A 27,924-nucleotide genomic window follows, 5' to 3' on the forward strand; every position below is an offset into this window, starting at 1 on the left:
ACCTTTACATTCAACTTCCTCAGAACTGACTCAAAGAACTAAACCAGGGTGGCCCAACCCTGTTCCTGGAGGTATACCGTCCTGTCGATTTTCCCTCCAGCCCTAACAAAGCACGCCTCATTCGACAGCTGGGGATCATTCCAATCGCTCTAACTGACGTGTCTTTGAACTGACGTTTGAAGGAGCAAGGACATTCCATTTGCCTAATTCACGTTTTCTCAATTTTCCAGTTTTTTTCTTGCCGCTTTCCCTAGCCTGTCACGATGGATGGAGCAAAGAGTAGAAACAAGAGCAAGAAAAAAAAGAGAAAAATAAGCAATTGGAATGAGCCCCTGGAGATGGCGTTTAGCTGCTAATTAGTAGAATCAGGTGCTAAGTAGTAGAAACCTCTGGGATGGTAGATGTCGAGGTACAGGGTTGGGCTGTCCTGGTCTAAATAGTAGTGAGGCTGACTTAAAAGCACACACTGGGGCAGAAGCTTACGGAGACTCCTCCTTGCCGTTGCTTCCACACAACTGCGTGTGTTTTCTGACAGCGGCGTGGCTAAAAAAAGAAAGCCCAAACAGTGGTTTCAGGCGCTCCAAAAAAAGACCCTTTGCGGTTAAGTTAATTCCCTGCCTTTTGCAGTGGACCCGGCAACTGCAAATAACAAATGTCCTCAACATTTGTGGCTGCAGTAGGACCTAATTTATTGTAATATCAGATCAGCCTGTAATAACTCATTTGTTCTGATAATAAATATATAAAAAAAGACAAATTGCTACACAGGGTGTACATTTTCCTCAGAGCATGTAACCAGTGCTCCAGGGAGAAAGTTAACCAATAGCAAATCCTTTAGCAAATCATGTGTCATTATGATGGACAACTGAAGCAGAAGGTATAAAATAGATTTTGGGGTCTGAGGTCTCTCCACAGAGCAGTGCTCGGACCCCCAGTAATCACTATACACCCCCCCCCCCCCCATATCCAACACCACCCCCCCACCCCCCACCACAGCTCTCTCTGACTTTTTTTCTCTCTCAGTTGGAACACTGAATGTGAAATGGTGGCCTTGAGTTCGGGAATAATTTCTTCACCTGCTCGCTGTGCCAGTTGGCCCCATCCAGTTATTTCATGCAATTGCCCTTTATAATTTATTTATAATTTTTTTTAGAGTAACTGTCATTAGACCTGCATTACATCTGAGGGAGAGATGCTTACAGTGCTTACGGTACACAAATTAAGCTTTTAATTAGAGTTTCACACCAGAGGTCTCTGAGCATTTTCATATCATAAACTAGCGGTCTTTGTGAGCTGAGTGAATCTGTGGGCCGCTGACACACTCATCAGACCTGCTTCAAATACGTAATCGTTTTGGATTCAATATATTTCTACACATTACTCAGCTGGTCTGATGTAATGGAACCAATGAAATTACTCTCAAAAAGTGCAAGCCCCACCTCCTGGTCCTCTTGGTTGGATCAAGTGCACCAGCCAAGATTAATTGAGCATAGAAAAGTATATGAATCCAAAACAATATATTGTACCCAGATCTGACACTCATAAAGTAGCCACAGGACAGTGGGACCTGAGCAACCCTGAGAAAGTCGGGCTCACGGATTTTGACGTATAAGGGGAGGAGACTCCCTGACAAGGTCAGCCTGTAATCGGCTGCCGGACGTCGGGAGAGGGGGAGGGGGGTTGTTTGGGCTCCCGGCAGGCCTGGGCCGCGGTCCTGTCGGGCTGCAGACGGCTCGGCGTCTCCCCCAGCGAGGCGAGGCCTGTCTGACGGAAGGAAACATTACCTGGGGCACGGAGCTCCCTGGCTCAGTCCCAGCAACTAAACTTGCCTACTCTGAAAGAAAAAAAACAAAACAAAAAAAAAACACTCCACCCCAAAAATGCACAAAGCCTCTTCTCCGGGGCTTTTCGCGGTCTCCCGCCAGCCAATTGCAGTGCCCGGCGCACGCCCCTTATTATTCTTCGACCGCGCTTCATGCAAATGCGAAAAGGCGCGGCGCGGGAAAGCAGACATACATCACGGCGGAAGCCCCTGTGATTTATTAACGCTCGATAAACCTTGCGCTATTTGTGTGAGCGCGCACGCTCGACAGTGACCGCATTAATGCACGGCCTGTCCTGTTGACTGATGCCGCTCCGCTGATGACTAATGTCCCAGGGAGCCAGCAGACATGCGCTTGAGGTCGCCGGCGCGGTTCCGGCCCACGCCTGGCGGGGCGGGCCCTGAAGAACGTCCGCCGCGGCCCACGCTGTTGGTTCAGCTGCCTTGCGGTGTTGGGACCGGGCGGGTTGGGCTGGTCTGGGCGGTAACGGGGCGTTTAGCGCTGATTTAGGCCCGGGCCCAAACCCCGATCGTTACTGGAGCGTGTGTTCGGCCCCCGCTCCAGGACTGTGGGAACTTCAGCAGGCTAACCCCAGGAGCCGGCGCTAGCTGGCACGACCCCACGGCCTTCGTCCGGGAAAACGCGCGTGTCGGCGCACGGAGTCTGGAGACACGCGGTCGGGGGAGCCCGCTCCGAACTCATGAAGGGGTTTAGCCCACACAATAAAACTTAAGCCCACTGTAAAAACACAACGAACCTGAAGAGAAAATGATTGTTATTGCGCGACGAAATGAGCGGCTGCAAACACAAACACGCAACTGCGCCTTAGCTGCGAGTCTCTCCTGAAAGAGCCTGCCTGTACCGTGGGAATCGCAGCCCTGTTCCTCTGACCACAACTGCGCTGAATAAAGGGGACTTAGTGGGGCTTTCTCTCTTAAGGACTTACATGAGCGAAACATCTGTCTGCGGAGGGCAACAATCACACATGCATGTGCTGCGTCGGGGTATATTTAGAGGTTAATAATTATGATTATAATCTCTGTCACAACATGTTAAAACCACAGTTTATTACTTCATAACTTTACTGCACCTTTCGGTATTCCAGGTATTCCTTGCCTTGTCAAATCGGCCATTTTGTATCAGTCCTGCGGATTTTTGTCTGAGTGATTGTCCTTCATTTTGGAGCACTACTGCAGATTTTCTTCTGAGTGATTGTCCTTCATTTTGGAGCACTTCTCCAGACTTTCCTCTGAGTAATAGTCCTTCATTTTGGATCAGTACTTCAGACTTTCCTAGAACTCAGTGATTGACCTTCATTTGAATCAGTACTTCAGATTTTCCTGTAACTCGGTAAGTCATACATTTTGGATCAGTACTCCAAATTTTCCTGTTACTCAGTGAGTGTCATACATTTTGGATCAGTACTCCAGATTTTTCTCTGACTCACTGATAAGACATTGCTCATTTAAGATCCATTTCAGGAGGTCTCCAGGGTTTGAACATGGCCCCGAAGGTCTTTGAAGCGGCTGCCAAAAACGTGCGTGCAAGAGAGGGCCCACAGACTCATCCAGGGTCTTTTAGCTGATGACGCCATGCATCTTTTCATCTGCGGTAAAGCAAAAGCATATAAATACGCGCCTGGAAGCAGTGACGGGAAGGAATCCTCCCAGGGTGTTTAGACGTTGGCAGTCAGGGAGTCGTGTAGAGCACGTCAACCTTCCCTCGTCGTCGCTGAAAACTTTGTTGTTGTTGTTGAAAAAATGCCAGTTTGTTTTGGGCCCGCCCCCCTCTTAAAACCACAGAATGAATCTGTCAGTACAGACGCATGATGAAACTTCAAACAATGGCTGGTGCTGCGAGAAAGTTTGGCTTCCAAACTGAGAACTTGTCAGGGTGGAAAAAAACATTGCTTCCCATCTAATATTTTTGGAAGAAGAGCAGGCTTTTTGAATTTCCTTAAGGGGAAATTATTGCATTTTTGGCGTTGTCTTGGAAACCGCTCGCGGGCCACACAGAAGTTATGCAGTAAGCACATAGCAAACTGTAACATGAGGCTAGTGCAGTGGACACAATGACTCTTATGGAGCCTACTATGGGGCTCCAAATTTTCTCATAAGTTCCTGCAAGCTATGGTTTGTCATTGCCTCATAGCTATATGCAGCCTGGTTTTCTCAACCTGGGTGCTAACAGATGCTAAATCAACCCCTGGACTATGGATGGTAAGAGCTGTACTAACAGTAGTACAGACTGAAGAAGACTTAATTTACTTCAGGGGATAAATATTTAGAGCTTATTAATCACTGATTATTATTTTTGTCATTCCTATCTTATCACTCGACTATCAGAATTGGAAGGGGTTCCTCTGCAAAATCGAGCTGGACAAGCTGGTCAAAAGTTGATCTAGCTGAGTATGAGCTGGTCAATCAGCTACCAGCTGTTTCAAAACATAGCTTGAGTAGGTCAAACCATGTCAAGCAGGTCTGAACTGGTCAACCAGCTAAACCATGTCAAGCTGGGAGCTGGTGTGAACTGGTCAACCAGCTAAACCATGTCATGCTGGGAGCTGGTGTGAACTGGTCAACCAGCTAAACCATGTCAAGCTGGGACCTGGTGTGAACTGGTCAACCAGCTAAACCATGTCAAGCTGGGAGCTGGTCTGAACTGGTCAACCAGCTCTCAGCTGTTTTAAAATCTAGTTTGAACAGTTTTTTTCAGCAGGGACCGACTCTCCAGCTACAAGCCCAGTCACCTGGGACCCACAGCGAAGGGTGTTTCACCATCTATGGCAGCAGGAGCTTCAATATTTGTTATCCCTGGGTCAGCCATTTCTTTGACAGCAACACCCTTTTGCTTATTTTGTTTGGTCCCACGGTTTACTACAGCCCGTCGGAGCCTACTTCTGGAGCGTGTACAGGAAGTGCCGCCGGGGTCACGACCCCCTCCGTCTATATTTAAACACAAAACAGCCTAATTGCACACAAGCGTCCAGTCTGTGGGAAACGGCGAATTCTCTAAGCGCCCCGCTTTCCCCTCCCGCTGCGGCCGCCTCTCGCTCCGCAGACGCACGGACGTTTTACTGAAAGACATTTTGCATCATTAAGCTTCGGATCTGTCGTTCTACTGCGGGTGCATCGCGGGCGCTAGGAATGACGTTGTTGTCCTTTCGCGGTATGGATCATTCGGTTAGGCTCGCAGGTGCAGGCTATCGACCGGGCAGCACGCTGCTGCTGCTCCAGCAGCTCGATAATTACTTTAATTGCTGATAGCTAATACTGCGCCGTAGACTGTGTTACTAATACAACCTTAGATCTGTAATTACCGGCAAACTGCCTCCCAGCGGGAAAACTCCGGTGTCAGTAGAAATCAATTTCTCCGCCGAACCGAACAGCCGCTACAACACAAACAACAACTCGAGCAGGCCCGTATCGGAAGAGGTTTACGAGTTCATTCAAGCGTCTTCCAGCACAAGGTTACGTTTATTTCAAGCGCCTGCCTGCCAGGATGAACCCGTCTGGAGTGACGGGTGGCCGAAAGTCTGCCCGTTCTTCAAGACCCATGTAACTTGTCAGGAAAGATAACCGTACATGAGTTTCTGCTTTGTGTCACTGCAGGATGGTCTGTGTCAACAGTCTTTGCTTACATACCTTTCCACACAAGGAAGGACCCGCGCACTTGGGTCTATTTGTACTGAGGAGGAAATGGCTGATGTAGCACTTGGGGATTTTGTCCCTTCTATTTTGGCCGCGTTTATTCAACGCTCAGATGACTCCAGACATGCACTTCGACTCACGGCTAATCGCCCTCGCGCAAGCCGCTGCGTTACGCACTGGGATAACACGCTGCGGGCATTCGGTGTTTTTGTTACAGCGGGTGGGGGGATAGACACGCCCCGTTCTCAGCCGTGTTCCCAAAGCGGGGGGACACGTTTACATACGAGGGCGCTCCCCGGTCCAGCTGACGTTTTTGTTCTTTTGCATGTTTCTCCTACCGCCATCTGTTTATTGTAGTTTTCCTCGGTCAGCGGGCCCTGTTGTTTCAGTGTCTGACTGCAGACTAACACTGCCGGGGGGGTGGGGGGGTGGGGGGGGACTCCAACTAGGAACCGCAGCTGAGGATCTCTGGCACTCCGCTGGCCTTCCCGTCTGGGCGAGCCTGGAACTGGCTGCTACTCGGGGGGGGGGGGGCCTCCATCCAAAAACTCATTCCTCTCAAAGGCGAGGCCTAATAACGTAGCCACGAAATGCGAGGGGGTAGCGGCCATGCAGCGGAGCATGCTGGGAATGGCGTGCCGTTCCTTTGAGAAGGGAAGGAAAAGAAGGGGAGAAGGAAGGGGAGGGGAGAGAGGGGCTCGGCTAATCCCCTAAAGCATCCATATATCCGCTTCTCTCCCAGGAATGCAACATTGTTTTCGAGGCCCTGCGTCTGCAAACACCTTTTTGGCTCCGAGAGATTTACGTCCGAAGACATCGCCTAACGCTCACTTTATTGCCTCTATCTGCAGACTTTGCGGTGGGCGTGGACTGTTCGACTGCAACAAATAACATGACAGTTGTATTTTCTTTGAGAGTGACTCAAGTTTTGAATTGGGATTAGAAGTTTTTCCTCAGTCTTCATGAATGATATGTACTTTGGCAGTAAGAGAGGAACTGTTTCAGTAACATCTGAACGCTTCAGTTAAATAAGACACAAGCAGCATCTTTTCATCTTTACTGAATCATAAATTGGAGAATGAATTTCCCCCCAAATAGTTTCAATTATTTTTTCTAATATATTTTTTTTCCCCTTGCGTATGACTACAACTGCAAGAAGCAATGTTCTCAAATATTCCTTTGGAATATCCCTTTGGAGTTTTCTTCCATGCATGGCTTCTTCATTATTTTTCAGTGATTAAAAAGTAAAAATATGTTCTGCGATTTTTTTCAGCAATAACTTCAAAAATATAAAACCACTGTGATTCATTCTAAGTAAAGTCATAAAAGCACCCATCCAGCCCCCAGTTCCTGGAGTATCTAGGCCGTTACTCAGAGAAGCCAGAAGTTTCGTTAATGACTGAGCACGCAGGCAGAAGAGACGACTACTTTCACAAGGACTGCTTTTCCTCGTGTGCTTCTAGCTGATTTCATCCTGCGACCAGCTGCCTATAAATAGAGTGAAAAACTGGAATGTTCTCTGTTTTCGGTTACTGCATCTAATGCTTAAAGCCCCCTTTAGACCAGCCCGTTCTCCCCGAGTGAAACTGAATATAAAGGGAGGCGGGGATCTTGGGGAGCCATCAAACCGAATGTTTACAAAAGCTGCGTAAATTAATGTTAGCGTGAATCTCGTTAGTGCCATTACTTTACGAACGGGAGGAGCGTTTCCCCTGTGGGAGAGGCAGAAATTGAGCGCTGTCTCAGCCACCTCTGCGTTAACACGTGGCGGCTCGGTTCTAATAACTGGAAGGGGACAGAGGTTCAGTCAATAGGCCTTCCTGTAATATACTTGCATCTCAGATATCGCCTCACGCTGGACATTATTGATACGCTGACATGAAGCAGCCCGTAGTGGAGACAGAGGTCATCATCCAGCCCCATCAAATCCTGCTCTTCATCGAAAAATTGCTCTGAATCTATCCGCTGAGTGTGTCACGTCCCGTGCATTACCAGGAATTTAGGGGTTTGTCAGCGAACCGGGATACTGCATGAAGCGCTGTGTGTACTGCGGTGCAGGACGTAACACACACTGTCTGATTTATTGGCTTTTAATTATTTTTACCTTCATTTATTTTGAGTTGTTATTTTTAGGGCTGTTTAGCTGACTGCGTATGCTCACAACACAGATAAGTAAAAACAGAGCTCTGCTGTTCTTTTAGATAAAGTATCCATCTATCTACTATCTACCGGCGAGAAATTATAAGATATATGGACACCTTAATTTTCATTATTTAAAAAATGGTACTTTTTTAATTTAAGTGATAATTGCGATATTTGTCAGCCCACACATCCTGCTATGCCAATCTTTACACATTTGACAAAGAAATAAGACGCAAGAGGTCATTAGCTGGAAGCAGGTGTTTCCTGTGCGAGAAATCCCTGCTTGTGTGTAACTAGCCTTAACTAATGAGCGGGAGAGAGCGAGGGAGAGAGGAGAGAGGAGAGAGAAAGGGAGACAGAGGGAGGCAGAGGGAGAGAAAGAGAGAGAGAGAAAAAGAGACGTACCCCCCCCCCCCCCCCAGAGCCTGCAGTCTTCTTGGGGAGGGGCTCATTTAGAGAGGGGGGGAAACGAGAGGAGAGCCTCCCCCTCTCTGGAAGATTAGTGGCCATCCTTTTGGAGTCGGGTGGTGGACGGCGGGCTTTTTGGGCTACATTTTTCTCTGCCAGTGGCCTGACCCTGGGAGCGCTGCCTCTGTAGCTGGCGCGCATGCAGCCCGCGGGGGCCTGCCGTCGGGCCCCCGTCCATTACTCACTGTCGTCCGCGAAGACTTCGCCCCAGGGTGATAAAGAAACTGCCCTTATCGCTAACTCGCCGCTCTTAAGAAACTATTTACACAGCGCGGCGGCCCCGCCATCCATCTACCTCCGCCCATTGTCCAGGCCTGTGACTCCGCACAACGGCTAAACCGCGCGGTCGCTACGCTTCGTACGCGCCTCCGCTAACGCCGCTACGTAGCGGGACTCTACGTAGGGACTGGTTTGAACCCCTGGTTTGTTTCCCGTTCGGGCACGTTTCCGTCCGCTGACCGAAGTTCCGACGGTTATTACACGTGTAATATGCGTGATGAATGAGGCTTGTAAATCTGTGGCCTTGTTGTTAATCGTCAGCAGTAAAATTATTACCTGGGGGCTTGATGTGTAATTGGCCTACCCCCCCTGTGTCAGTCAGTGTGTTTGGACCAGGGGCTTGGTCCTGGGGGGCAGACAGGGAGGTGTTAAGTACCTGCCGTCGTCCCCCACGCCACCCCCCCCCCTCCCCACACCCACAAGGGACGGCCCGACCCAGAAGAAATTTGTCTTGGGGAAGCAGAGATGCTTAGCGCATAGCATCAATCTCCCCCCCTGCGTGACAAACTCACTTTCAGCAAGATATATGTGATGGGCCACCAAACATAGTTAATCAAATCATTACCAGGACTCGCTCCGATGGCCTAGTTTACGTGTAGGGGCTCGGGAAGAGGAGAGGGAGAGAGGGAGAGAGGGAGGTGGGGAAAGAGAAAGAGACAGAAAGAGGGGGGGCAGAGAGAGAGAAACAGAAAGAGGGGGGCACAGAAACAGAAAGAAAGGGGGAGGGAAAGCAACAGAAAAATAAGGAAGATTAAAAAAAAAAAAGAAATAAAGTATCATTTTAAAGATCTTTGCACACACACACAGGTTATCTGACAGGACATTTGTAATTAAGATTACATTGCGTGTAGGACATTCTCTAGTGACTGATGATGCGAGCAGAACTCTCCGGAACACCTCCGGTGTGTGAAAAACACAATCGTCATAAAAGGAATGGTTCTGAATTACAGTATAAATATATGTACATTTTTTACGACTGCAATATCACAATACCTGAGCCGGGTCCGTGCCTCTCCTAATGCTGAACACAGTACGGAAAGTGAAATAGGCCAATAAACCTGCAGACCGGGTGTCTTATCACTGTGAGCCTGTTTAAGCCCCTCCAGCCTGACAGATGCGGGCTGTCAGAAGAAATACAGGCGGCCATTTAAATTCATTAATGAGACGCGGAGTCCAATGCATATTGAGGCCGAACTGCACCCCACCCACCCCCCCCTCGAAACCCCAGCAGTGTGGGGGCTGGCTTCTACAAAGTGGGCTGTGGTTCAGGACTCATTGGCCGCCACTTTAAAAAGCCCATTACATCACCTGCAAGAACATTAAATAAACAAGCTACTGCTACTGCTAATATAAAAAAAAACATTCCTTTCACTGTGCTGAAAGCACATCTTCATATGGAGAGAGAAAGAGAGCGCGAGCGAGAGAGGGTGAGAGAGAGAGAGAGAGAGAGAGAGAGAGAGAGAGAACAAGAACAAGAAAAGGCACCTGGTCTCATTTTAATTGACTTGAGCATTGTTTTCACTTTTAAACAAAGTGACTCTTTCACTCGAGTTCATTATATGCACCTCCATTTCCATAGACCTCAGGGAACAAGACCCTGGCTGCTAACATAAAACAAATGACCAGACCATGATAAATGGTTCTATTAGCGATCCAGATTGTTAAACTCTGATATAACAGAAGAGAGGGAGAAGTGGCCCATTCATTCTCCCTCCGCAGCCGGAGATGGCTGTAAATAGCTGTTTTTTTATGTGTAAATAACATATTAAAAGTCTGCATTAGCCCCGTCCTTTGATAGAGAGGAAATTGTTCCGAATAAATAACGGGGGACAGGAATGTAAAAAGAGGGTAGGGGGGTAAATAGAGCCGCGGCTGTTCGCCGAGGTGGCCCCCGCTCAGGTGAGGAGATTTGGGCGGCCTGTCGTAAACAACGCAGCGACAGCGAAGCGGCGAGTAACGGCGCCGTATATTACAGGCCTCGCTTCCGCCCCGCTCCTCCCGCTCCGCCAGTTCAAGGGCCCGCGTCTCCCCCAGACCCCAGCCGACTCCTCTTCTTCTCGCTCTTCCTCGCCTGTGTCCGGTGACCGGGCGCGCTACAATAACGTGGCTTACGCTGTGGTGGGCGGCTGAGGACAAGGGACTCGATTCGGACCCCAAACTTTCCAAGTATCTCTAACGAAAGGCTGTGCTGTTTCTGGGATTTCCGGTTATGAGCCAGCCCCTTGCTACTTTTCATTGTAGATGAATAATAAAAAATATATATTTGTAGATATTTTGCAAGTATGGACCCTGTTGTAAAATCCAGCTATGTCAGCTTGAAAACTGAGCTGGTCAAGCTGGTCATGAGCTAGTCTAGCTGGATATGAGCTGGTCAACCAGCTAGTGCTGCTAGCTTGTCTGAGCTGGTAGCTAGTCGTCCAGCTACCAGCTGTTTCAAAGCATAGCTTGAGCTGGTCAAGCCATGGGGAGCTGGGAACTGGTCTGAACGGGTCAACCAGCTAAACCATGTTGAGCTAGGAGCTTGCCTGAACTGTCAATGGTCAACCAGCTGTTTCAAAACCTAGCTTGAGTTGTTTTTTTTCAGCAGGGGAATGAATGTAAAAATGCTGTTTTGCCTGATTGCAAAATCACCTCCAGTTTGAGGACCCTCAGTTCTTCTTCCAAACGTATTCTCCAATTCACCAATCAGATTCCAACAGTGTTGCCTGTAGTACTAAACAGCTGGTTGTCCGAATTAGAAAATGAGTTGTTAAAATGTAAACGGACACATTTGTGGGCACCAACGATTTTCCCACTTGATATCTTGATTGACGTCGATATGACATAGACGTACCTCCAGAGAGATTGGGGCGTGGACAGCAGAAAACAAATCCAACTTTAGAGGTCAGCAGAAGATGCTTTTATAACAGTTTTTTCTGTCAAAATGACATCATTGTTACGATATTCTAAATTGTTGCATAGATTAAAATGTGTCGCTATAAAGTAGGCGTGTAAACAGCAATGTTTCCAGCTAAAAAACACAATCTAGAATTTGATTACCCTTTAAGGTGTAAGATCACAAATGCGTCATTGAAAAGCAATGGAGTTTCGGAACATTCTAAAAAACCTACTCTTCAAAGGGTTAAGCGACTTGCATTTCTAATATGGCGCCAATCAACTTTTATCAAATAAACCACCATTTCACATCTGAAATATGATCTCTTGCTGAAGAAAATATTGTATTATTTTGTTTTCCAGTTGGGAAACTATTCTCAGAACTATTTTATTGGCAAATACGAGAAACTTAAATGTTCCAGAATCAATATGGATGGGATTCACTGCTTTTGGAAAGTAATGGCCTCAATGGTCAAGGTGATTTTCATTGACCAATATCATTCGGTCCTACTGCCCTGAATGGCTAGAGAAGGGCATTCTTCCTTTCTCACATAATCTCTCTTTGCCTCAGACAACTGGTTTTTATCTTGAGAAGTTCAACAACAAAATCAGCTTAACTTAAAATGCTGAAGAAAGTAAATCTAAACAATCAGGTGAAGATGATGCTTCAGCACATTATTAGACACTCCGGGAGGAAAGTGTTTATTTTTAAACTGAATTATTTATGGATTTGACAGTCTTGGAAATAAAGTTGCCTTTTTTACAACTTTCATTAAAGTCTCCATTTAAGGAAACATGCAAATATAAGCTGGAACAGAAGGCATAGATTATACTTCTATCTCACAGGATGTTATAGAAGTGTGAAGATTGCTCTACTTACATATTCACTTGCAGTTCCCCAGCTATAATGTGCATACTAATTGCAGAGCCACAAAAGAGGACACGCAGAATCTTAATTACAAAAAGTTTTTAGTAAAATAGTGTGGATGCCAATGTCCTATTTCTTTAAAGTTTCTTTAACAATTAATGATTATTACTTTATGATGGCAGGCCACCAAGCCCTTCATTAAGCGCCACAATATGATATGTCCCATTACCATTTCAAAGGTAGCCTTCAATCGCCATCTTTGTCGATCTCAGAAGGACCGTGTCGTCCACTGCTCAACCAGCCATTTTAAGTAATTCATTACTTTTATACTCTAGAGGTAAGAAGAAGGTCTTTCAACCTCATTATGCCAGACTTTCATCACACGTTCACTGACATCTTTAAAAAACATGCATTCTCTCTCTCTTCTCTCTCTCTTTCCCCCTTGCTCTCCGTTGGTTGCTCCTTCTCTCTCCTTTGCTCTTGCTCTCTCTCTCTCTCTCTCTCTCTCGCTCTCTCTCCCTCCCTCCTTCCCTTTCTGGGCCCTTTCTGAACACACGTGCCTTGGTGTCATGTCAAAGACGATCTACTTTAAAGAGTACAATCTGCGCAAGGTCTCTGACATCAGCACAAATGTACTCCGAAGGTGTAAAAACCTACTGCTGCCACCATTTTGATCTCTGCAGTCACACCTTACCAAGCCACACTTGCCATTTTACACGAAGCAGAACAGTAAACAATGAATGCACTGCTGAGCTGGACAGCGAGCCCTTTGGCTACATTCTCAGAACTATTTTAGTGGCAAATTTGAGAAACTTAAATGTTCCAGAATCAATACTATGGATGGGATTCACTGCTGTTGGAAAGTAATGCCTTCAGTGGTCAAGGTGATTTTCATTGACCAATAGAATTTAAATCAATGCCTCATTTACAGAATCTGCTGTACTGAATGGCTACAGAAGAGCATTCTTCCTCTTGAACAAGACGTAGCCGCAGTAAGGCTGTACATATGTGTGCAAACCGTACTCTCTAACAGCAGGCAAATACCACCATGGAATAACGCCACACACAGCCCAGACAGCCAGAGCTGCAGACTGTAATGTCCAGTGTTAATTCAAGACTAGTAGAGTACATATGACTCCAATAGAGAGCGTACAGTATCTACTCTGTAAGAGTCTTTTTAACACTGAACATTTTACTGTGTGATCATGGCTCTGATCAAGGCCTTCAGGGCCATGGTCTTTCCTTCAGTCTGGGGAATGTCTGACCTCTCCACTGCTAAAAGAAAACCCATCCATTACTACTGTTCATCTCTCTAATAAGAACATGGCACACAAAGAAGTGTTTTTTGGCTGAAGAATGCAATGAAACTTTTTAGCCACAGTTTGTTCTGTTGCCAATAGGGGAGCTGTCCTATTTCCCACCCAATTATTTAACAATTAATGATTATTACTTTACGATGGCAGGCCACCAAGCCCTTCATTAGGCGCTAAAGATGCCACAGTATGATATGTCCCATTACCATTTCAAAGGTAGCCTTCTTTGTCGATCTCAGAAGGACCGTGTCGTCCACTGCTCAACCAGCCATTTTAAGTAATTCATTACTTTTATACTCTAGAGGTAAGAAGAAGGTCTTTCAACCTCATTATACCAGACTTTCATCACACGTTCACTGACATCTTTAAAAAACATGCAGTCCCCCCCCCTCTCTCTCTCTTGCTCTCTATCTCTCACTCTCTCTGGCTCTCTCCCTCTCTGCCCTGTCCTGGACACACGCACTGAAGCCACGCTACCCGTCATTAATATCAGCGCATTTAAAAAGCATTAAACACCCGCGCGCTCCGCGTCGCCGTAAGCGTCCGTTCCTAATGGCAACCCGCTGCCCCGCTGTCCAAGCCAGGCCGCTTCCTGCTGCACTGCCACTGTCCGACAGCACCGCCTCCATATTAATGCGCCAAAGTTACATTACCATTCCCATCAGATCTGCACTGTAAGTCACCTCTGACTGGGGCAGGGGACACTTTGGGACTGGCTTATCGGAGGCTGATTATAACCAGGGGCGTCTCATCCCAGGTCGCTGTTTTATCTTTGCGATGTATATTTCATGCGGCCGTCCTTTCTTCTGCTCGGTCGGCCGCCGCTCCTGTGGTATGTGAGAGTGGAGTGGCAGCTACCTACCCTAGCTTTCAAAACTGGCCACCTGTCACCAAGGTGACATTGTTGTATCAGTCCCTTCCCCCGTCCCAGACGGTGTCAGACGGGTGCGTGTAAAGTTTGGTTCGGACCGAAGATTCACGACGAGCTGCGACTGCCGACTCTTGCCTAAAACTCGCCCACCTGAGATTTGGTGAGTTGAATAGCCTGCAATAGCAGGGCCCGCTTGAAAAGTTCTGAGATGGGGAGCTCACAGTCTGCAACTCTTCTCTGTGACGTTCTAAAACATCGCAAATATTTGGTCTGAACTGGGCATACAAGGTAGTGGGTCAGCTATGTGAACAATGGGTTGGAGGAAGCTTTCGCAAACCCTGCCTTTGTAAGTTAAGTGTTCCTCAACCCACTGCGCATGAAGGTTTTTGTTGCTACCCTAATAACAAGCTCTGTATTGCTCTGAGCTGCTGGTTGTTCTTAACCAAATACTTTTACAGTCGATTAAAGGAATATTTACCCACTCACAGCCACACAGAAATAGCTAGTTATGCCCGAAAACATTAATGTCCCATGTTGACAACCCTGGAATGTGAAGGCAGTCAAGTCAGTTATACCAACTTTTGCTTTCACTTCCCTTGCTATCTGTACTGTATGGCAAATAATTCAAGTTGAAAGAGGCTCCATTTTAACTGATTCAGTTGCAAATTTACAGGTGAAGTCAGTGGGGCCCTATTTCCAGAGAGTGTGGAAACCTGAAACCATCAGTGTAAAATGGAGTTCACTGACGGCAAATGGCAACAAGCCAAACCTGCATTGTGTTAAAAGATGTTTAACCACACAATTAAGGTAGAAGTTAAACAACTTTTCAGCAACCTTATTTGATTAGGAGATTGGCTTTGACAAAGACACCGTAACAAAATACACAGTGGGTCCCCAGGCCCGAGGTTGTGAAACTGTTGTAAGCAGCGCTGGTGCGTGAGCCCTGCATGGACCTGAACGCACCTTTCCTCAGGTGTTTATTCAAATACGACATTTTAAAGGAAACATGAGCATAGCTACGTTATGTCAGGGGTGAGCAAGGAAGGCTATATCTGCTCAAAGACCTCATTGCAGCTTCAGTTCTTGGGCCAATCATAAAAGTGGTCTGATATTTTGGTTACATTCACTGATGAGCTTGTCAATGAGACCTGAAGACTCTTGTCTCCACCTGAAATGCTTTACTTCAACCTAATCTAGTGAAATTGGAGTTGAGGCAGGGTAACTGAAGGGGTAAACCTCCTTGCTCTGGTTCTCCAGAAGCAAACTTCCCCACCTGTCGATAGGTTCTTCCCACCAGGCCTGACACAGGTGGGTCAGTGGGTAATGGGGCTCACCTCGTGCCAATGTGGACGGAGAGGGCTTCTTGGGGAGGTCGGAGAAGCTGGGTCCTTCTGAGGCTGACATCTTGCACTCCTTTTTCTCTGTGGCAGTCTGGGTGGACGTCTCCATGGCGAACAGCGATGACTGGGGGAGAGAAGACCTGAAAAAAACAGAAAGACTGAGTGAGTGAGTGAGTGAGTGAGTGAGTGAGTGAGTGATTATACATTATATATTTCTGCCAGTAAAGCAACTTCTCAAGACTTGAATACACACTTGTAAGGAAACCAGCAAAAGTGTGTATTCACGATGCACACTGCAGTCACAGGAAAACAGCACTTGCATGAAGTGCCTCTCTCTACAGGACGGATTCCTCATTCGCACATTCAAATCTGTACCACTGCAATGCCCCTGGCTTCCAACAGAGGGAGCACTCCGTAGTCATTATCATAACACCTGATAAAGTAAGGCAGGGTCCTAAAAAGAGAAAATTAACGAGGTAAAATTTACAGGCGAGCACCTCCACCTCTCTGACTGATAATAGCATTAACTCAGGTAATTAGATCAAGTGGAGGCATGCAACATTGTTCAGCAAAGCTATTCAACCCAGATACAATGAAACATTTGTAACGCCCTGGACAAACTGGCTAATTCATATATCTTAAAAAACATAATTATGCTAATTTTAATAAGTGAACCTGTCCTAAACTGGGTCAGTAACCTTGGAAACCACCGGCTGTTATTACCACAGAGCCACTGTTATAGAGCGAATGTATCCAGACCAAACAAATAAAAATAAAAATAAAAACAAAACCCTACACCAAAAAGGAAAACTTGATGCTTGAAAAATATTTACATTTGCTGACTGAAGAAACACACTTATGGCTGTGAAAGTTATTGTGCTTGTGTAGGTTGAACTACTTTTTAAATGCATCACAGCCACAATACTAGCAGACATTTCAACTTGTTTCAACTTCTACTATGAACAACAGATTTATGTATTCTAAGTTTTCTCCCTCGATACCCAAGGGAAGAGGTTAGTATTTTCTTGCTAGAAAGTGAAAGGTCTACATGAAGGAAAGCTTATGCTCCTGCTTATAACATCTGTTCTGCTTTCTGATTACTTTTACTTCCTTTGCATTCTCCATTTATTGTTTATAACTCGACTGTCTGTCTTCCTGGGTGACTTTTTGTTTCATGTCAGGTCCCCCTTTCAAAAGAGACTTCAATCTCAATGGGGTATTCCTGGTTAAATAAAGGTTAAATGCACACAATGGAAATAAGCTTTCAAGCTTACTTGTGTTATCCTTTGTCATTTCTAATGACAGTTCTTGGATGCTGTTCATGCTTGAAAGTTCTCCTTGTATTTTTCCTGATGATTATCAAATACAATCAATAAATCCTCTGTGAGGACGTTCAAACACTCACGTTAAGTGTAAGATGGTCAGGCAGCACACTGCTTGTTTTGCAAATACAGATATTAGTACCATTATACAGCTATTAGTACCATTTCTTCAGTCAGCAAATGTAAAAATCTGTCTGAATTTGGGCCTGGTGCTGACTAGGCCCTGTCTCGCCTGCTCCTCCACGTTCAAACACTGGAGTAAGCGGGAGATGGCCTGGCAGCGCGCCGCTTGTTTTGCTTTGAGGAAACCTACGAGATTATCCTCAGCGCAGAGCAAACACGCGGCGGTTTGGGGCTGAAAGGGCCTCATTCCGGGCCTTTCATTCGCTGATCCCAGGGAAGCGGGAGGGGTTTGCTCTTGGGCGACCGCTTGGCCTCCAACGTAACCCAGAGCCGCCGCTTTCCTCGCCTTTTTATCGCTTCTGTTTGCGCTCAACCGCATTTGTCATTGTCTAACCTGAAAAGAAAAATAAAACCTGAAATTTAAAGTGTTACAAGCTCGTGGCGGATGGGGTCTTCGCCCCCCGAGACCGTGTTTGGCTTGTACCCTCGGTTGGCGTACAGCTGACACTCTTAAAGAGCTTACGCGGTAAGCTTTATTTTCTTTTTCCTAAGTGTTTGAACCTTTGGCCACATCATCAAAGTAAATAAAAGCTTTGTGAAGGTGCCTTTTCACTCAGGGAAGTAAAGAGTACAATGACATTTTTGAAAGATTTACCGATACTTTTTCAGCAACTCGGTTTTATTTTACGAGATTTGCGTTTAGTTTGTTTTTATTTGTTTGCTCTGGAATGTTTTATGGGGTGCACTCATTTTTATTAGAACTGATTTTGAGATGATAGTGCTTTACACACTCGCTTGTTGCTTGATAAATACCTTAACTAAGGCCATAGTCAACACTTTCAGGCGTAAACATTCTCTTCAAATTCATTCGGTTAACACCTCACACCTGCCTTACAGCTGTTGCCGGGTTGTACTTACGCCTTAAATTGAGACGCTTACAACATTTAATTACTTTTATAGACGTTGGACTTGGACACCGAGTAGGTCTCTACCCGCTTTACTGTCATGACGGTTGCAAGAACAAAAGACAGAATAAAACACCGACACATTCCTCCAAAAATCTAACAACCCGATGTGTAACCGCGTTCAGTCGGATTTCAGGAGTGTGCATTGGACCCGTCCCAGCACGTGGATCCTAATTCGCAGTGCACCTGCGTCTGGAGAGAGGGCCAAGAGCAGCGCACGCCAGCAGCTGAAACGCAGGCAGCGGTAACGACCGTGGCCTCGCCCATAAGAGCGGGAGCAGGGCGTCTTTAAATGAGAGCCAAACCCAAAGTCCACAGGCCTTCATTTCAGGACAAATGTTTGTTTTCCTTTACAGATACTGAGTAGCACACCTGATTTCAGTAATGTATAACAGCATCTATTGTGGAAATGTCTCCCATAGCGGTTACTGTTTTATGGTGAACTGAGAATGTAAAAAAAGATTTAATACGCTGGCAATACGATGGTCATTAATAAGGGCAACTTAGGTTGTTACACATACGCTCAGTTGTTACATATACACTCAGAACCACTGAGTGTATATGTACATTTCTTCCCCATTCTGACGTTTGGTCTGAGCAACAGCTGAAGCATGCATCTGCATGCTTTTATTCATTTAGTTGCTGACACATGATTGGCTGATTAAATACTTGCATTAACAAGCTGGTGTACATGCCTACCTAATACCAAAAGGCTATGCGCTGCGCTGTTTGGGATTCAGTTGTAAGACTTCCATATGATTAAAAACAAAATTAAAAATAAAAGCTTCATGCTCTCAATTTTTTTTGAGCGGGATCGTCAGATGATATGTTGTGATACGGTGTAGCTGCAGTGTTCAGAGTACAGTCTGTTGAGCTGTGAACTTACAGCAGTGATCCCCCCCCCCCCCACCCCCCAGACCAGCTCTGCCAAGGTAAGCCGATTAGCAGAGAGATGCTAACAGGGGTACAAGGCATCTGTTTCTGTTTTCCTCCGCCAAAACTGAAGTCCATACCCCCCTCAACTCCCCCTCCTACAAAACCACCGCCCCCTTCCTCCATTCTGTCACGGGCACCTCCTTCACCGTCCTTACTGAAAACTTCAGCACCTCTCCCAGTTCTGTTACCGCGCTGTTACTGTTTACACGTACGACGCCCCCCAGGGCTGACCCTGTCAGCACCAGGTCACAGAAACCCCTACACAACTTAGACCTGAAAGACTCACTTTGACCGTCATCCTATTTAGAGAGAAACGCATTCGTTATGTGACGCGAAACGTTTGTATTTCTAAGTGTGAGCCATGTGTTCTTTTTCTATCATTATTCTCGGCTTTGGCACACGGTCACAGGGGCCAGTGCCCAGATATTGTTTTTCCTGCTTCTTTGCCATGTTGTTATTAGAAAACAGGGGCCATTTTAATATGCAGAACCGAGTCTGATTAAACGTGTGGCTCGGAGAAAGCAGCAGTGTTTTATTAATGTCGTCCTACTCCAGTGCCTTGTTAGTTCTAATGCGGTGCCCTCCTCCCTTTCCCAGCTCATAGCCAGTGAATAATTCAATAAAAAAGTGTGTTGAATAATTTATTCAAACAACATGGTCATTTGTGGGGGGAAAAAAATCAAGGTACTAATAGCCGTATTTGCCTGTAAAGAGCAGGAAATCGCCGAACGTGAGGTCAAAGATCTTTCAGCTCGCAGTACTGACAGTGGGAAAGAAAGTGTGTCTTTGGGAGGGAATACCCCTATTTTTTACAAAAACACTGCCCCCCTCCCCTCCTTCACACCCCTTCCTGTCTGAGTGGTAGCCCCCTCCCAGTGACAGGGGGGCCAAGGCCTGATGGGCCGGTACAGGTGTCCAGAGCCCGACAGACAGATGGCGGAAAACGCAAACAAGCAACAAGAGGGGCCCTTCTCTCCTGCCAGCCAACAGGGCTGCCAGCACAAGCAACATCCCGCGAACGGGATCAGAACCACCTCCCCCGTACGTGACAAAAGGTGGCGGTGGGGTGGGAGGATAGGGGAAAAGGGAGGAGGGGGGCACAACTGGGGATAATCCTATCCCGACCCCTTCCTAATTCACCGTCCCAAACCCCCTGGCGGAAGCACATCCATGACCGAGGCCCGGATTGGCCGAGCTCGCGGGGGTCCTCCTGTGTCGCCGGGCGGACCAGGCTGCCGGTTACGGAGGCTCTCTCTCTCTATTCGCCACCACGGTCCGAGAGACGTGGGGCTCTCTCCGGAGAGGGGGCCTCTTCAAAAGGCCGTCACAGCGTGCGCTGCAGAGAAATCCTTCCTTTTTTCTTCTTCTTCTCACTAATTTACTCATCAGAGCGCCTCGGAGGTGCTGTTCACATCGAACACTCCTCCATGTTATTGGTCTGTAGCTTAGCTTAGTTTAGCCAGGCAGTTGAGGCTAATCTCAGAGTCTTCTTAAGGACACAACTGCCTCCTTGGGGTTAGGCACCTGGCTGTTTCACTGCAAAAAAAGTCAGTCTTAATAAGACTTAAGAACTTCTTTTTTCTGTCAAATAAAAAATATCAGCTTGATCTAAGTTACTGTCTGCTTCACAAGTGAAATTTTCTCCCCATTGGCCAATCTTGAAACTGTTTCCCTCAATGGCACTATTTTTGTCTTTTTTAATTGAAATAAGATTTAAAATCTCGACGTAAGGCTAAAATATTTATTGGTATTGACGTATTTTTTGTTTTTTTGCAGTGTTACTACGTTACCACATCAATACCGGCAGTAAAAAAACAGATTTTCTCTGCGCCATGCAAATATGAAAACAAAGTTGTTCGAAAAACAACTTGTGAAGTACTGGATAAGATACTGAGGCAGAGAATACGCAATATACCCGTAAGTGTCAGCTTGCATCGTGTAGATAACATCACTAAGTGTTGATAACAGCTCAGAAAAGTCTGACCAGGTGTACGGGGCTGTTGGATAGTTCTTTAATGTTTAAAGTGAAAAGATGAAGGACGGAGAATATAAAAAACCTGGAGTCTGGCAGCTATTAAAGGAATTTGAGTTCTACCCCCTCTCACTGTGGTTCCCCCTCCTCTTTACCGAGCACTTCATCTGACTCACTTAGTTTCTTTTCTTTATGTTTCGAAGCCATAAACCCCCAGAATTATTTCCACATCAGATAATCCGAGTAAACCCATCAATTAAGCTTTGACTTTGTTTACATGAGTGCCATTTCATTCAGATTCCAGGGGAAAGACATGCAGTACCGCCTCTGTGCAGCATGGTCAATACACACACACACGCACACACACACACACACACACACACACGCAAATGCACAAATACACGCACGCACACGCAAATGCACAAATACACGCACGCACAAACTCATGCACACACACAAACTCATGCACATACACATGCATACATTCACACACACAAACACATATATATGCGCACACACACACAAACCTATGCACGCACACACAACACACACAAACTCATGCACACACACACGCATGCATTCACACACACACAAACACACATATATGCGCGCACGCACACACACACAAACCCACGCACGCACACACAACACACACAAACTCATGCACACAAACACATGCATGCATTCACACACTTCCTAGACACGACAACACAAACATATATGCGCGCACACACATACTTTCACAAGCACACACACACAACACACAAACTCATGCATACACACGCATGCATTCACACACACACACACACACAAACTCATGCACACACACACACACACAAACTCATGCACACACACACACACACAAACTCATGCACACACACACACACACACACAAACTCATGCACGCAGGCACACACACAACACGCACAAACTCATGCACAGACACATGCACACACACAAAAAACAAGCACATTGACACTCAAGCACAGACACACGTATACACACCGGCACACACACACTCACACACCTAAACTTGCCCAGAGCAGGCTAACATGACAGCCTGACTGCAGACAACCGCATTTCATTTGAATGATAAAAATCTGATCTGTGCACAGACATGAACAAGGCAGAAAAAGCCTTTCTTTTCAAGCGTTTGTTCTTCCCTCTCCTTCTCTCCCTCCGCAAGGAGAACTAAGTAATTACGCTCCACAAAATTGAAGTCAGATGCTCCAACTGCACCTTTTCCCATGCAATTTCTCCTTGAATTTCTTTATATGTAGTTAAACACCCCCGAACCTAAAATGACTCTTTCTAATCCCAACCCACCTCCTTTACTGTTTTCAGTCCGACGGAAAACAATCGCATTTTTCTCGCATTAGGTCACGACCGTGGCGCGAAACTGTGGGGAAGATGAGTTTGTTACAGCATTCGCTCTGGGTTCTGCAGCTAAAGCGCACGGAGGCCCAACGCGTGACGGACAGCTTTGTGTGTTTCTTTACAGCCGCGATCACTTTGAGGAGGCGGAACAGGTGTGAGAGCTCCTTCTCTTTGAAGGTGATAGATGCGGCAAATGAATGTAGTGTCATTCAAGAATGCGCCTACACCCACCCCCCACCCAATTCCCTGGCCTATCTGTGAGCTCGTTATTGAAGATCAGTCGTGCTAATGTGTTTGACTGTTAAATCTCTAGTTTAACGACACCTCTGAAGCCCCAGTTGGCCATTCAGAGGTTCTTGGCCTGACACAGAGGAGGGCTGCTATTCTACAGAGGTAGCTTAAAGATGAATATGTAACATAAATATGATCTACGTAAAAGGCAAAGGAGAATTACACCTGGTTCATTTTACCTCTGTCCCACTGTCTATGTTTGTGCATTTGTGCTTCAATGTCAAATTACAGACCTAAACTTCATATGTAATTATTTTGGATTAAAATACTTTTCTACGCTTTACTGAGCTTGTCTGTTGTATTGGAACCTATGAAATACTCAAACCCTTCCTGCTGGTCGATTGCGCCAGGTAAGATCAGTTGAGCTCAGAAAAGTATTTGAATCCAAAACAATTACAAATTTGACTCAGGTCTGACAGGGAGTGGATGTGTAACTATGTGATATTTATGACCAGTCAATGTATATCTTAGGTAAGGATGGAAAAGGATGGTCTTTAAAGTCTCCTTATTTCATGCTATTGAAAGCTTGCGATCTGCAGGAGAAACTAACTAACTAGCTAACACAAAACAGTCGCTGCAATGTTGCAACATTCACAAAACATTGTGAGAACATAACAGGGTGAGGACGGTCACCAAAAACAGGTGCGATGAGACCCAAAAGGTCAGGCAGCTACAACACAAACGCTCCCCCCCAATCACATTCTCTCTCTCCCTGTCGGCCATTGTTGTTTTTCGGCAAGCTGGTGAGGAATCGCCACGCTACGGCGCCCGGCCATACGGACCGAGCCCCCCGAGAAAGTTCATCAACAAGGACAACAGTTCCTCAAACTGCCCCACTTCCAGCCCACCCCCTGCATCATTGTATTGAAATCCGGCATGTGTTTGTTTTAGCACCCTGTTCTACTGAGAGTGCCCCTCCACCAAACACTCCCCACCCCACCCCACCCCGCACTATCGTTCCCCAGCTCTCCTTTCCCCGGGACAAGACAGGAATGCAGACAGATATCAGGCCTCCCTGTACTCCTGGCTCAATAACAACTCCTGCAGTTTGATGCAGGTATGACCCACCCCCCCTCCACAAACACACACCTAAAAAAAGAGTTAATGATGTCAGCACTTTCACAGAGTTCTGTGTTACTGCCTCTGTGCAGTCTTCAAACACAGAGTCTTTTTTTTTTTCTTTAATAGCGTCTCACATATCAAACGTTTGGATGTGGTGACCGAGGTGAGCTAATACACCCACACCGACGGGATACAGGTAACAATGATTTATGCCGGTAAATAACAAAAATGTCATTAATTATACAGAAAAAGTGAACAAACTGCAAATGTTGCGGTGTCCCACAGCCTTCCCACAGTTATTTTATAGCTTCTCAGAAGTCGTATTACTGACTCAGGCCTTTAGCTGTTTGGGACGTCGACCGTCTGTGGAGATTTGTCGTATTTCGTTTCACCCGAACCCTCCAGCCTTGTTTTTTCGTTGTCATTTCTTTCCCAGAAAGGCCTGATTTACAGGAAATGCATTTGAAGCTCCTTGTTTATTTCAACATTGATGTACGTTTACTGAAATTACCCTCTCGGATCAATACCCTGGCTGCTGTGTTTTTTTTTGTGGTTTGTTGGATCTTCAGACCAAGACAGGAAATGGTCGACAAAAAATGGTAACAGCAATTGGTTTGCTTTTGAAAATATGATACGCCGCAGTCCTGTACTCATTTGCCGTCACCACGGCCACCGGGGTGCCCGGCAGCATACGAGCCAATGGGGTGAAAGGAGCTCTGTCTTTCACGCTAACAGGGGGTGGAGGGGTGGAACATTCTTTTAGGAGTGGCTGGAAACAGCAACAATTAGCAAACCCACTCTCAACACATGACTGGATCACAATGAAGACCCTATACAGTGCAGGAAGCCGGTGAATAGGGTGGATTTAGTGGGAGATAAAGCCAGTGGGGGCCTTCCTCGACCCGCGCCTCTCGCATTCTGTCCCTCCACCAGCGCGTTTCCCGCCAGCTACACCGGGCTGGCGGAGTCTCTGATGCGTTCACTTCACGGCGCGGCACTCATATGTCGACGCTTAACCTGAATTACATAGGCCCAGGGAAAAACCTGCATTTTAAGAAATAATCGTACCCGTAAAATATATATAGAAGCCCACAGTATTTATAGAGCCTTACTCGAGTTCCCTCGTTCCATAGGAAAAAGTGAACACCCAATTAAAAAATTTAAACATTGCGCTTTTACTGTATTTGAAGGAGGCTCATTTGCACAGGAAACAGCCTCTTATAAACCCAGATCGCAGATAAGCCCGTAAATGGGTGCGCATGACAGGCGGTTCCGTACGTTTGCCGCGCGGAGGTTTTTCTCTGGCCTAGGGGGGAGAGGCTTGGTTTAAGAGCTATTAGTCAGTCCCCACATGGGGGGATTCTAAGGTCAGCGCTATTTAATTTGCAGGTGGACAGCTGTCGGGTGTTACGATACTCCTCGTCCCGTTCCCCCGCAGACGGGCTGCAGTGACTGAGCGCCGCTATTCGGCCTGCCCACGGTCCAGCCCATTTCCTGTGTGAAAAAAAAAAACCCCAGCCAGTTAATTCAGACAAAATGCAGCTGGTTTTTCTGCAAGGCCAGGCCTAACCGCTGCGGCTAGACCGATGTGGACTTCCTCTCAGCTTTTTAAGAGCGCCACGAAAACCTTTTCGTACGATCCTAGTTTTCACAAACCGCTATTTTTATTTATTTACTTATTTTTATTCCCAAGGACGAAACTTTGAAACCATACATCACTGTCAAGGCCTCTGTGAGGCCGTGACAAAATTATCGCATCCTCCTTCTCGGTGGAGTGCTTTGGGGAAAACGGGCGAAAGTTTTTTAGCGGAAAGCACAGAACGCACGGCACTTCTGCTTTGAAAATAAACAAGACGGCGGAGTTGTGGGCCGTGGAGATCCGGACAGCGATAGAAAAGGGGGCTTCCCTCCTCTCTGTCTCCGAAATGAATGCCTTGGCAATCCGGGTGCAGCGCTTTTCCGAAGAGCCGAACGGCTGTGTCACACGCTGAAACATCCCGCTATGAGTAATTACACGGCTACCTGTCATACGAACAAATTACTTTGAGTGAGCTCTGAAAGGTAACGTTGTGAAATCATCCGCCGCACGCAATGCAGATTCCTCAGCTCTTACTACTCTCTGATAATCCCTGCATAGTTTGTCCCCCATTAAACTAGTGTAAGTACATGTAATGCCGCATCTTATTTCGGTTTAGATTGAGGTTAAACTTCTCCTGCCAAAGAGCACAGTGTGCAACTTAGTGTTTTTATTGGAACAGTAATATCGGAAAAAAATCTAACCTGGTCTTTTGATTTGACATCATTCCCTTAAATTCTGCCATATGTGCTTTTAAAAAATGAAAACATGGAAATATGGTAAATTTTAACACCATAAAAGGGCTCAGATTTTATTTGGAAATGTGTTCTCTTCTTGTGTAAAACTAAATTATTATTCAGTTTTACTACTGTTAAAAGCCATTGTCATACATTGTGAAAGTCTGTGATTAAAGCTGCTGGTATTTCTGAATGAACGGGAGAAGAATCTGCCGTTAAGCCTCGGAATGCGTCGAGGGCATTGTCTTCAAAGTTGGCTAGCGCCTGATTAAACACAAAGCCCACGAAGGTGTCCAGGGTTCAACAAAGCTTCCTTAATGAATTTAAATACAAAGGTGGTTGGATTTCCTGGAACCCGGGCACCTCCTGTGTACATGACTCGAGTTACATGGGGGTTCTGGCAGACAACAAGTTGAGACGCAGGCAGACAAGAGTCTGAATGCGTCTCGGGCGTGAATCAGTCTTCCCATAAAAAACATCCCTCCTGTGATGCTGGCTTTCGAGGGGGCCTCAGGTTTCTGAAGGAATTCAGTTTCTGGACAAAAAAAAAATGGCCGGTCTCACGTTAGTCAACGGTTTGGCACGGACACGGAGACGTCTGAGAGGAGACACTCGCCTGCCCGAGTCACGCGTTGTCAGACGGAGTCGACCAACTGACGAACGGTGACGAGAGAACATCCGAGGTGCTCTTCCTCAGGGCTCGACCTGTGCGAAGTGAGGAGGGTGGGAGGGCAGTGTGGGTGTTTGGGGGAGTGGAGGGCCCTGTGGATAGGATCGCACCCCCTGCCTGCAAATGCAATATCCTGTGGGTGAGCTCCTCTGGGCCCCGGCGATGTCAAACAGATGTGGAGTTCAGAGCCCTCGGCCCAGAGCAGGAAAGAGCGCGCTGGCGGTAGGATTTAGCCTGTCTCTCTGAATCAGGCCGTGGAGTAATCGCCGCAGACACACGCCAAAGCTCGCCTCCCCGGGAGACTTCTGGACTTCGCTCCAGCCCAGAGTAATGCGATAACCCACAGTAATAACACAAAATATATAATTATAATAATACTCTGTAATAGTCTTCTCAAAGGACCTTACAGTGAAGGAAAAATATCAACTCAATCACCACAATGTCACACGCGTACGCCACCACCCACCCACCTACAGTCAAATTTGATACGACTGATTTAATCTTTGTCAATCTAGACCGCTAATGGAATTTACTGGAATTTCTGCATGGCAGCAAGGAAACATCGGTCAGAAATGTACGTAACACGATGTAGTCGCGGCGTAGTTATTTTACCTCTTCAGTTTACACGTTTCAGTAGTTTAAAAGGCAGTTTCCGTGGGAGAAACCTGTGCTGTTCCTGGAGGAGGAACTGGGTTCAGAAAGGGTCTCTGTGAAAGTGTGAAAAACAGCTGCCGTCTTCACCCCACACCCAGGATTCAATTTCCACTGATGCCATTTGGTTGTTCCTAGCGCCATTTGGTCAGGAGCTGGTTTATAGGTTCTCTGGTTGGTGTCATTAACACAGAGCTGCCTTTACGGTGCAGTCCCTAAGTATTTGGACAGTGGTGCATTTTCTCTTGGGTCTGTACTCCAGCACATTAGATTTGAAATGAATATGAGGTTAAAATAGAGACTGTCACTCTGATTTTAGGTTACTTACATCGATCTGCGTAGGAATTTCATCCCTTTTTATACACAATCGCCCCATTTTAGGGGACCAAAAGTAACCGGACAGTTGGCTTCTTAGCTGTTTCTCATTAGTCAAATGTATTCAATCACTTCCTTAGTGCAGGTATAATGAAGCTTTCAGTTCTGGTCTTGATTCTAGGAGTACAGAGCCACAAGTACAGAAATTGTACTACTGTCCAAATACATACGGACTGTAGACCAGCACGCTGTCCAAAAGCGCCCGTGGCTCATCCACATGATGAAGACAAGAGACGGTT

General features: G+C 46.4%; 1 protein-coding gene across 1 annotated transcript in view; it reads right to left on the bottom strand.

Moving 5' to 3' along the window:
• Positions 1 to 27,924, bottom strand: part of gli2a (GLI family zinc finger 2a) — a 103,928-nt gene that overhangs the window by 65,575 nt on the left and 10,429 nt on the right. The window contains exon 2 of the mRNA XM_061234887.1: positions 15,623 to 15,768. Coding sequence (XP_061090871.1) covers positions 15,623 to 15,737 — 115 coding nt within the window. The 5' untranslated portion in view covers positions 15,738 to 15,768. The remainder of the gene's footprint in view (positions 1 to 15,622; positions 15,769 to 27,924) is intronic.

Source organism: Conger conger, chromosome 3, assembly GCF_963514075.1.
Source record: "Conger conger chromosome 3, fConCon1.1, whole genome shotgun sequence".
Classification (NCBI taxonomy): domain Eukaryota; kingdom Metazoa; phylum Chordata; class Actinopteri; order Anguilliformes; family Congridae; genus Conger; species Conger conger.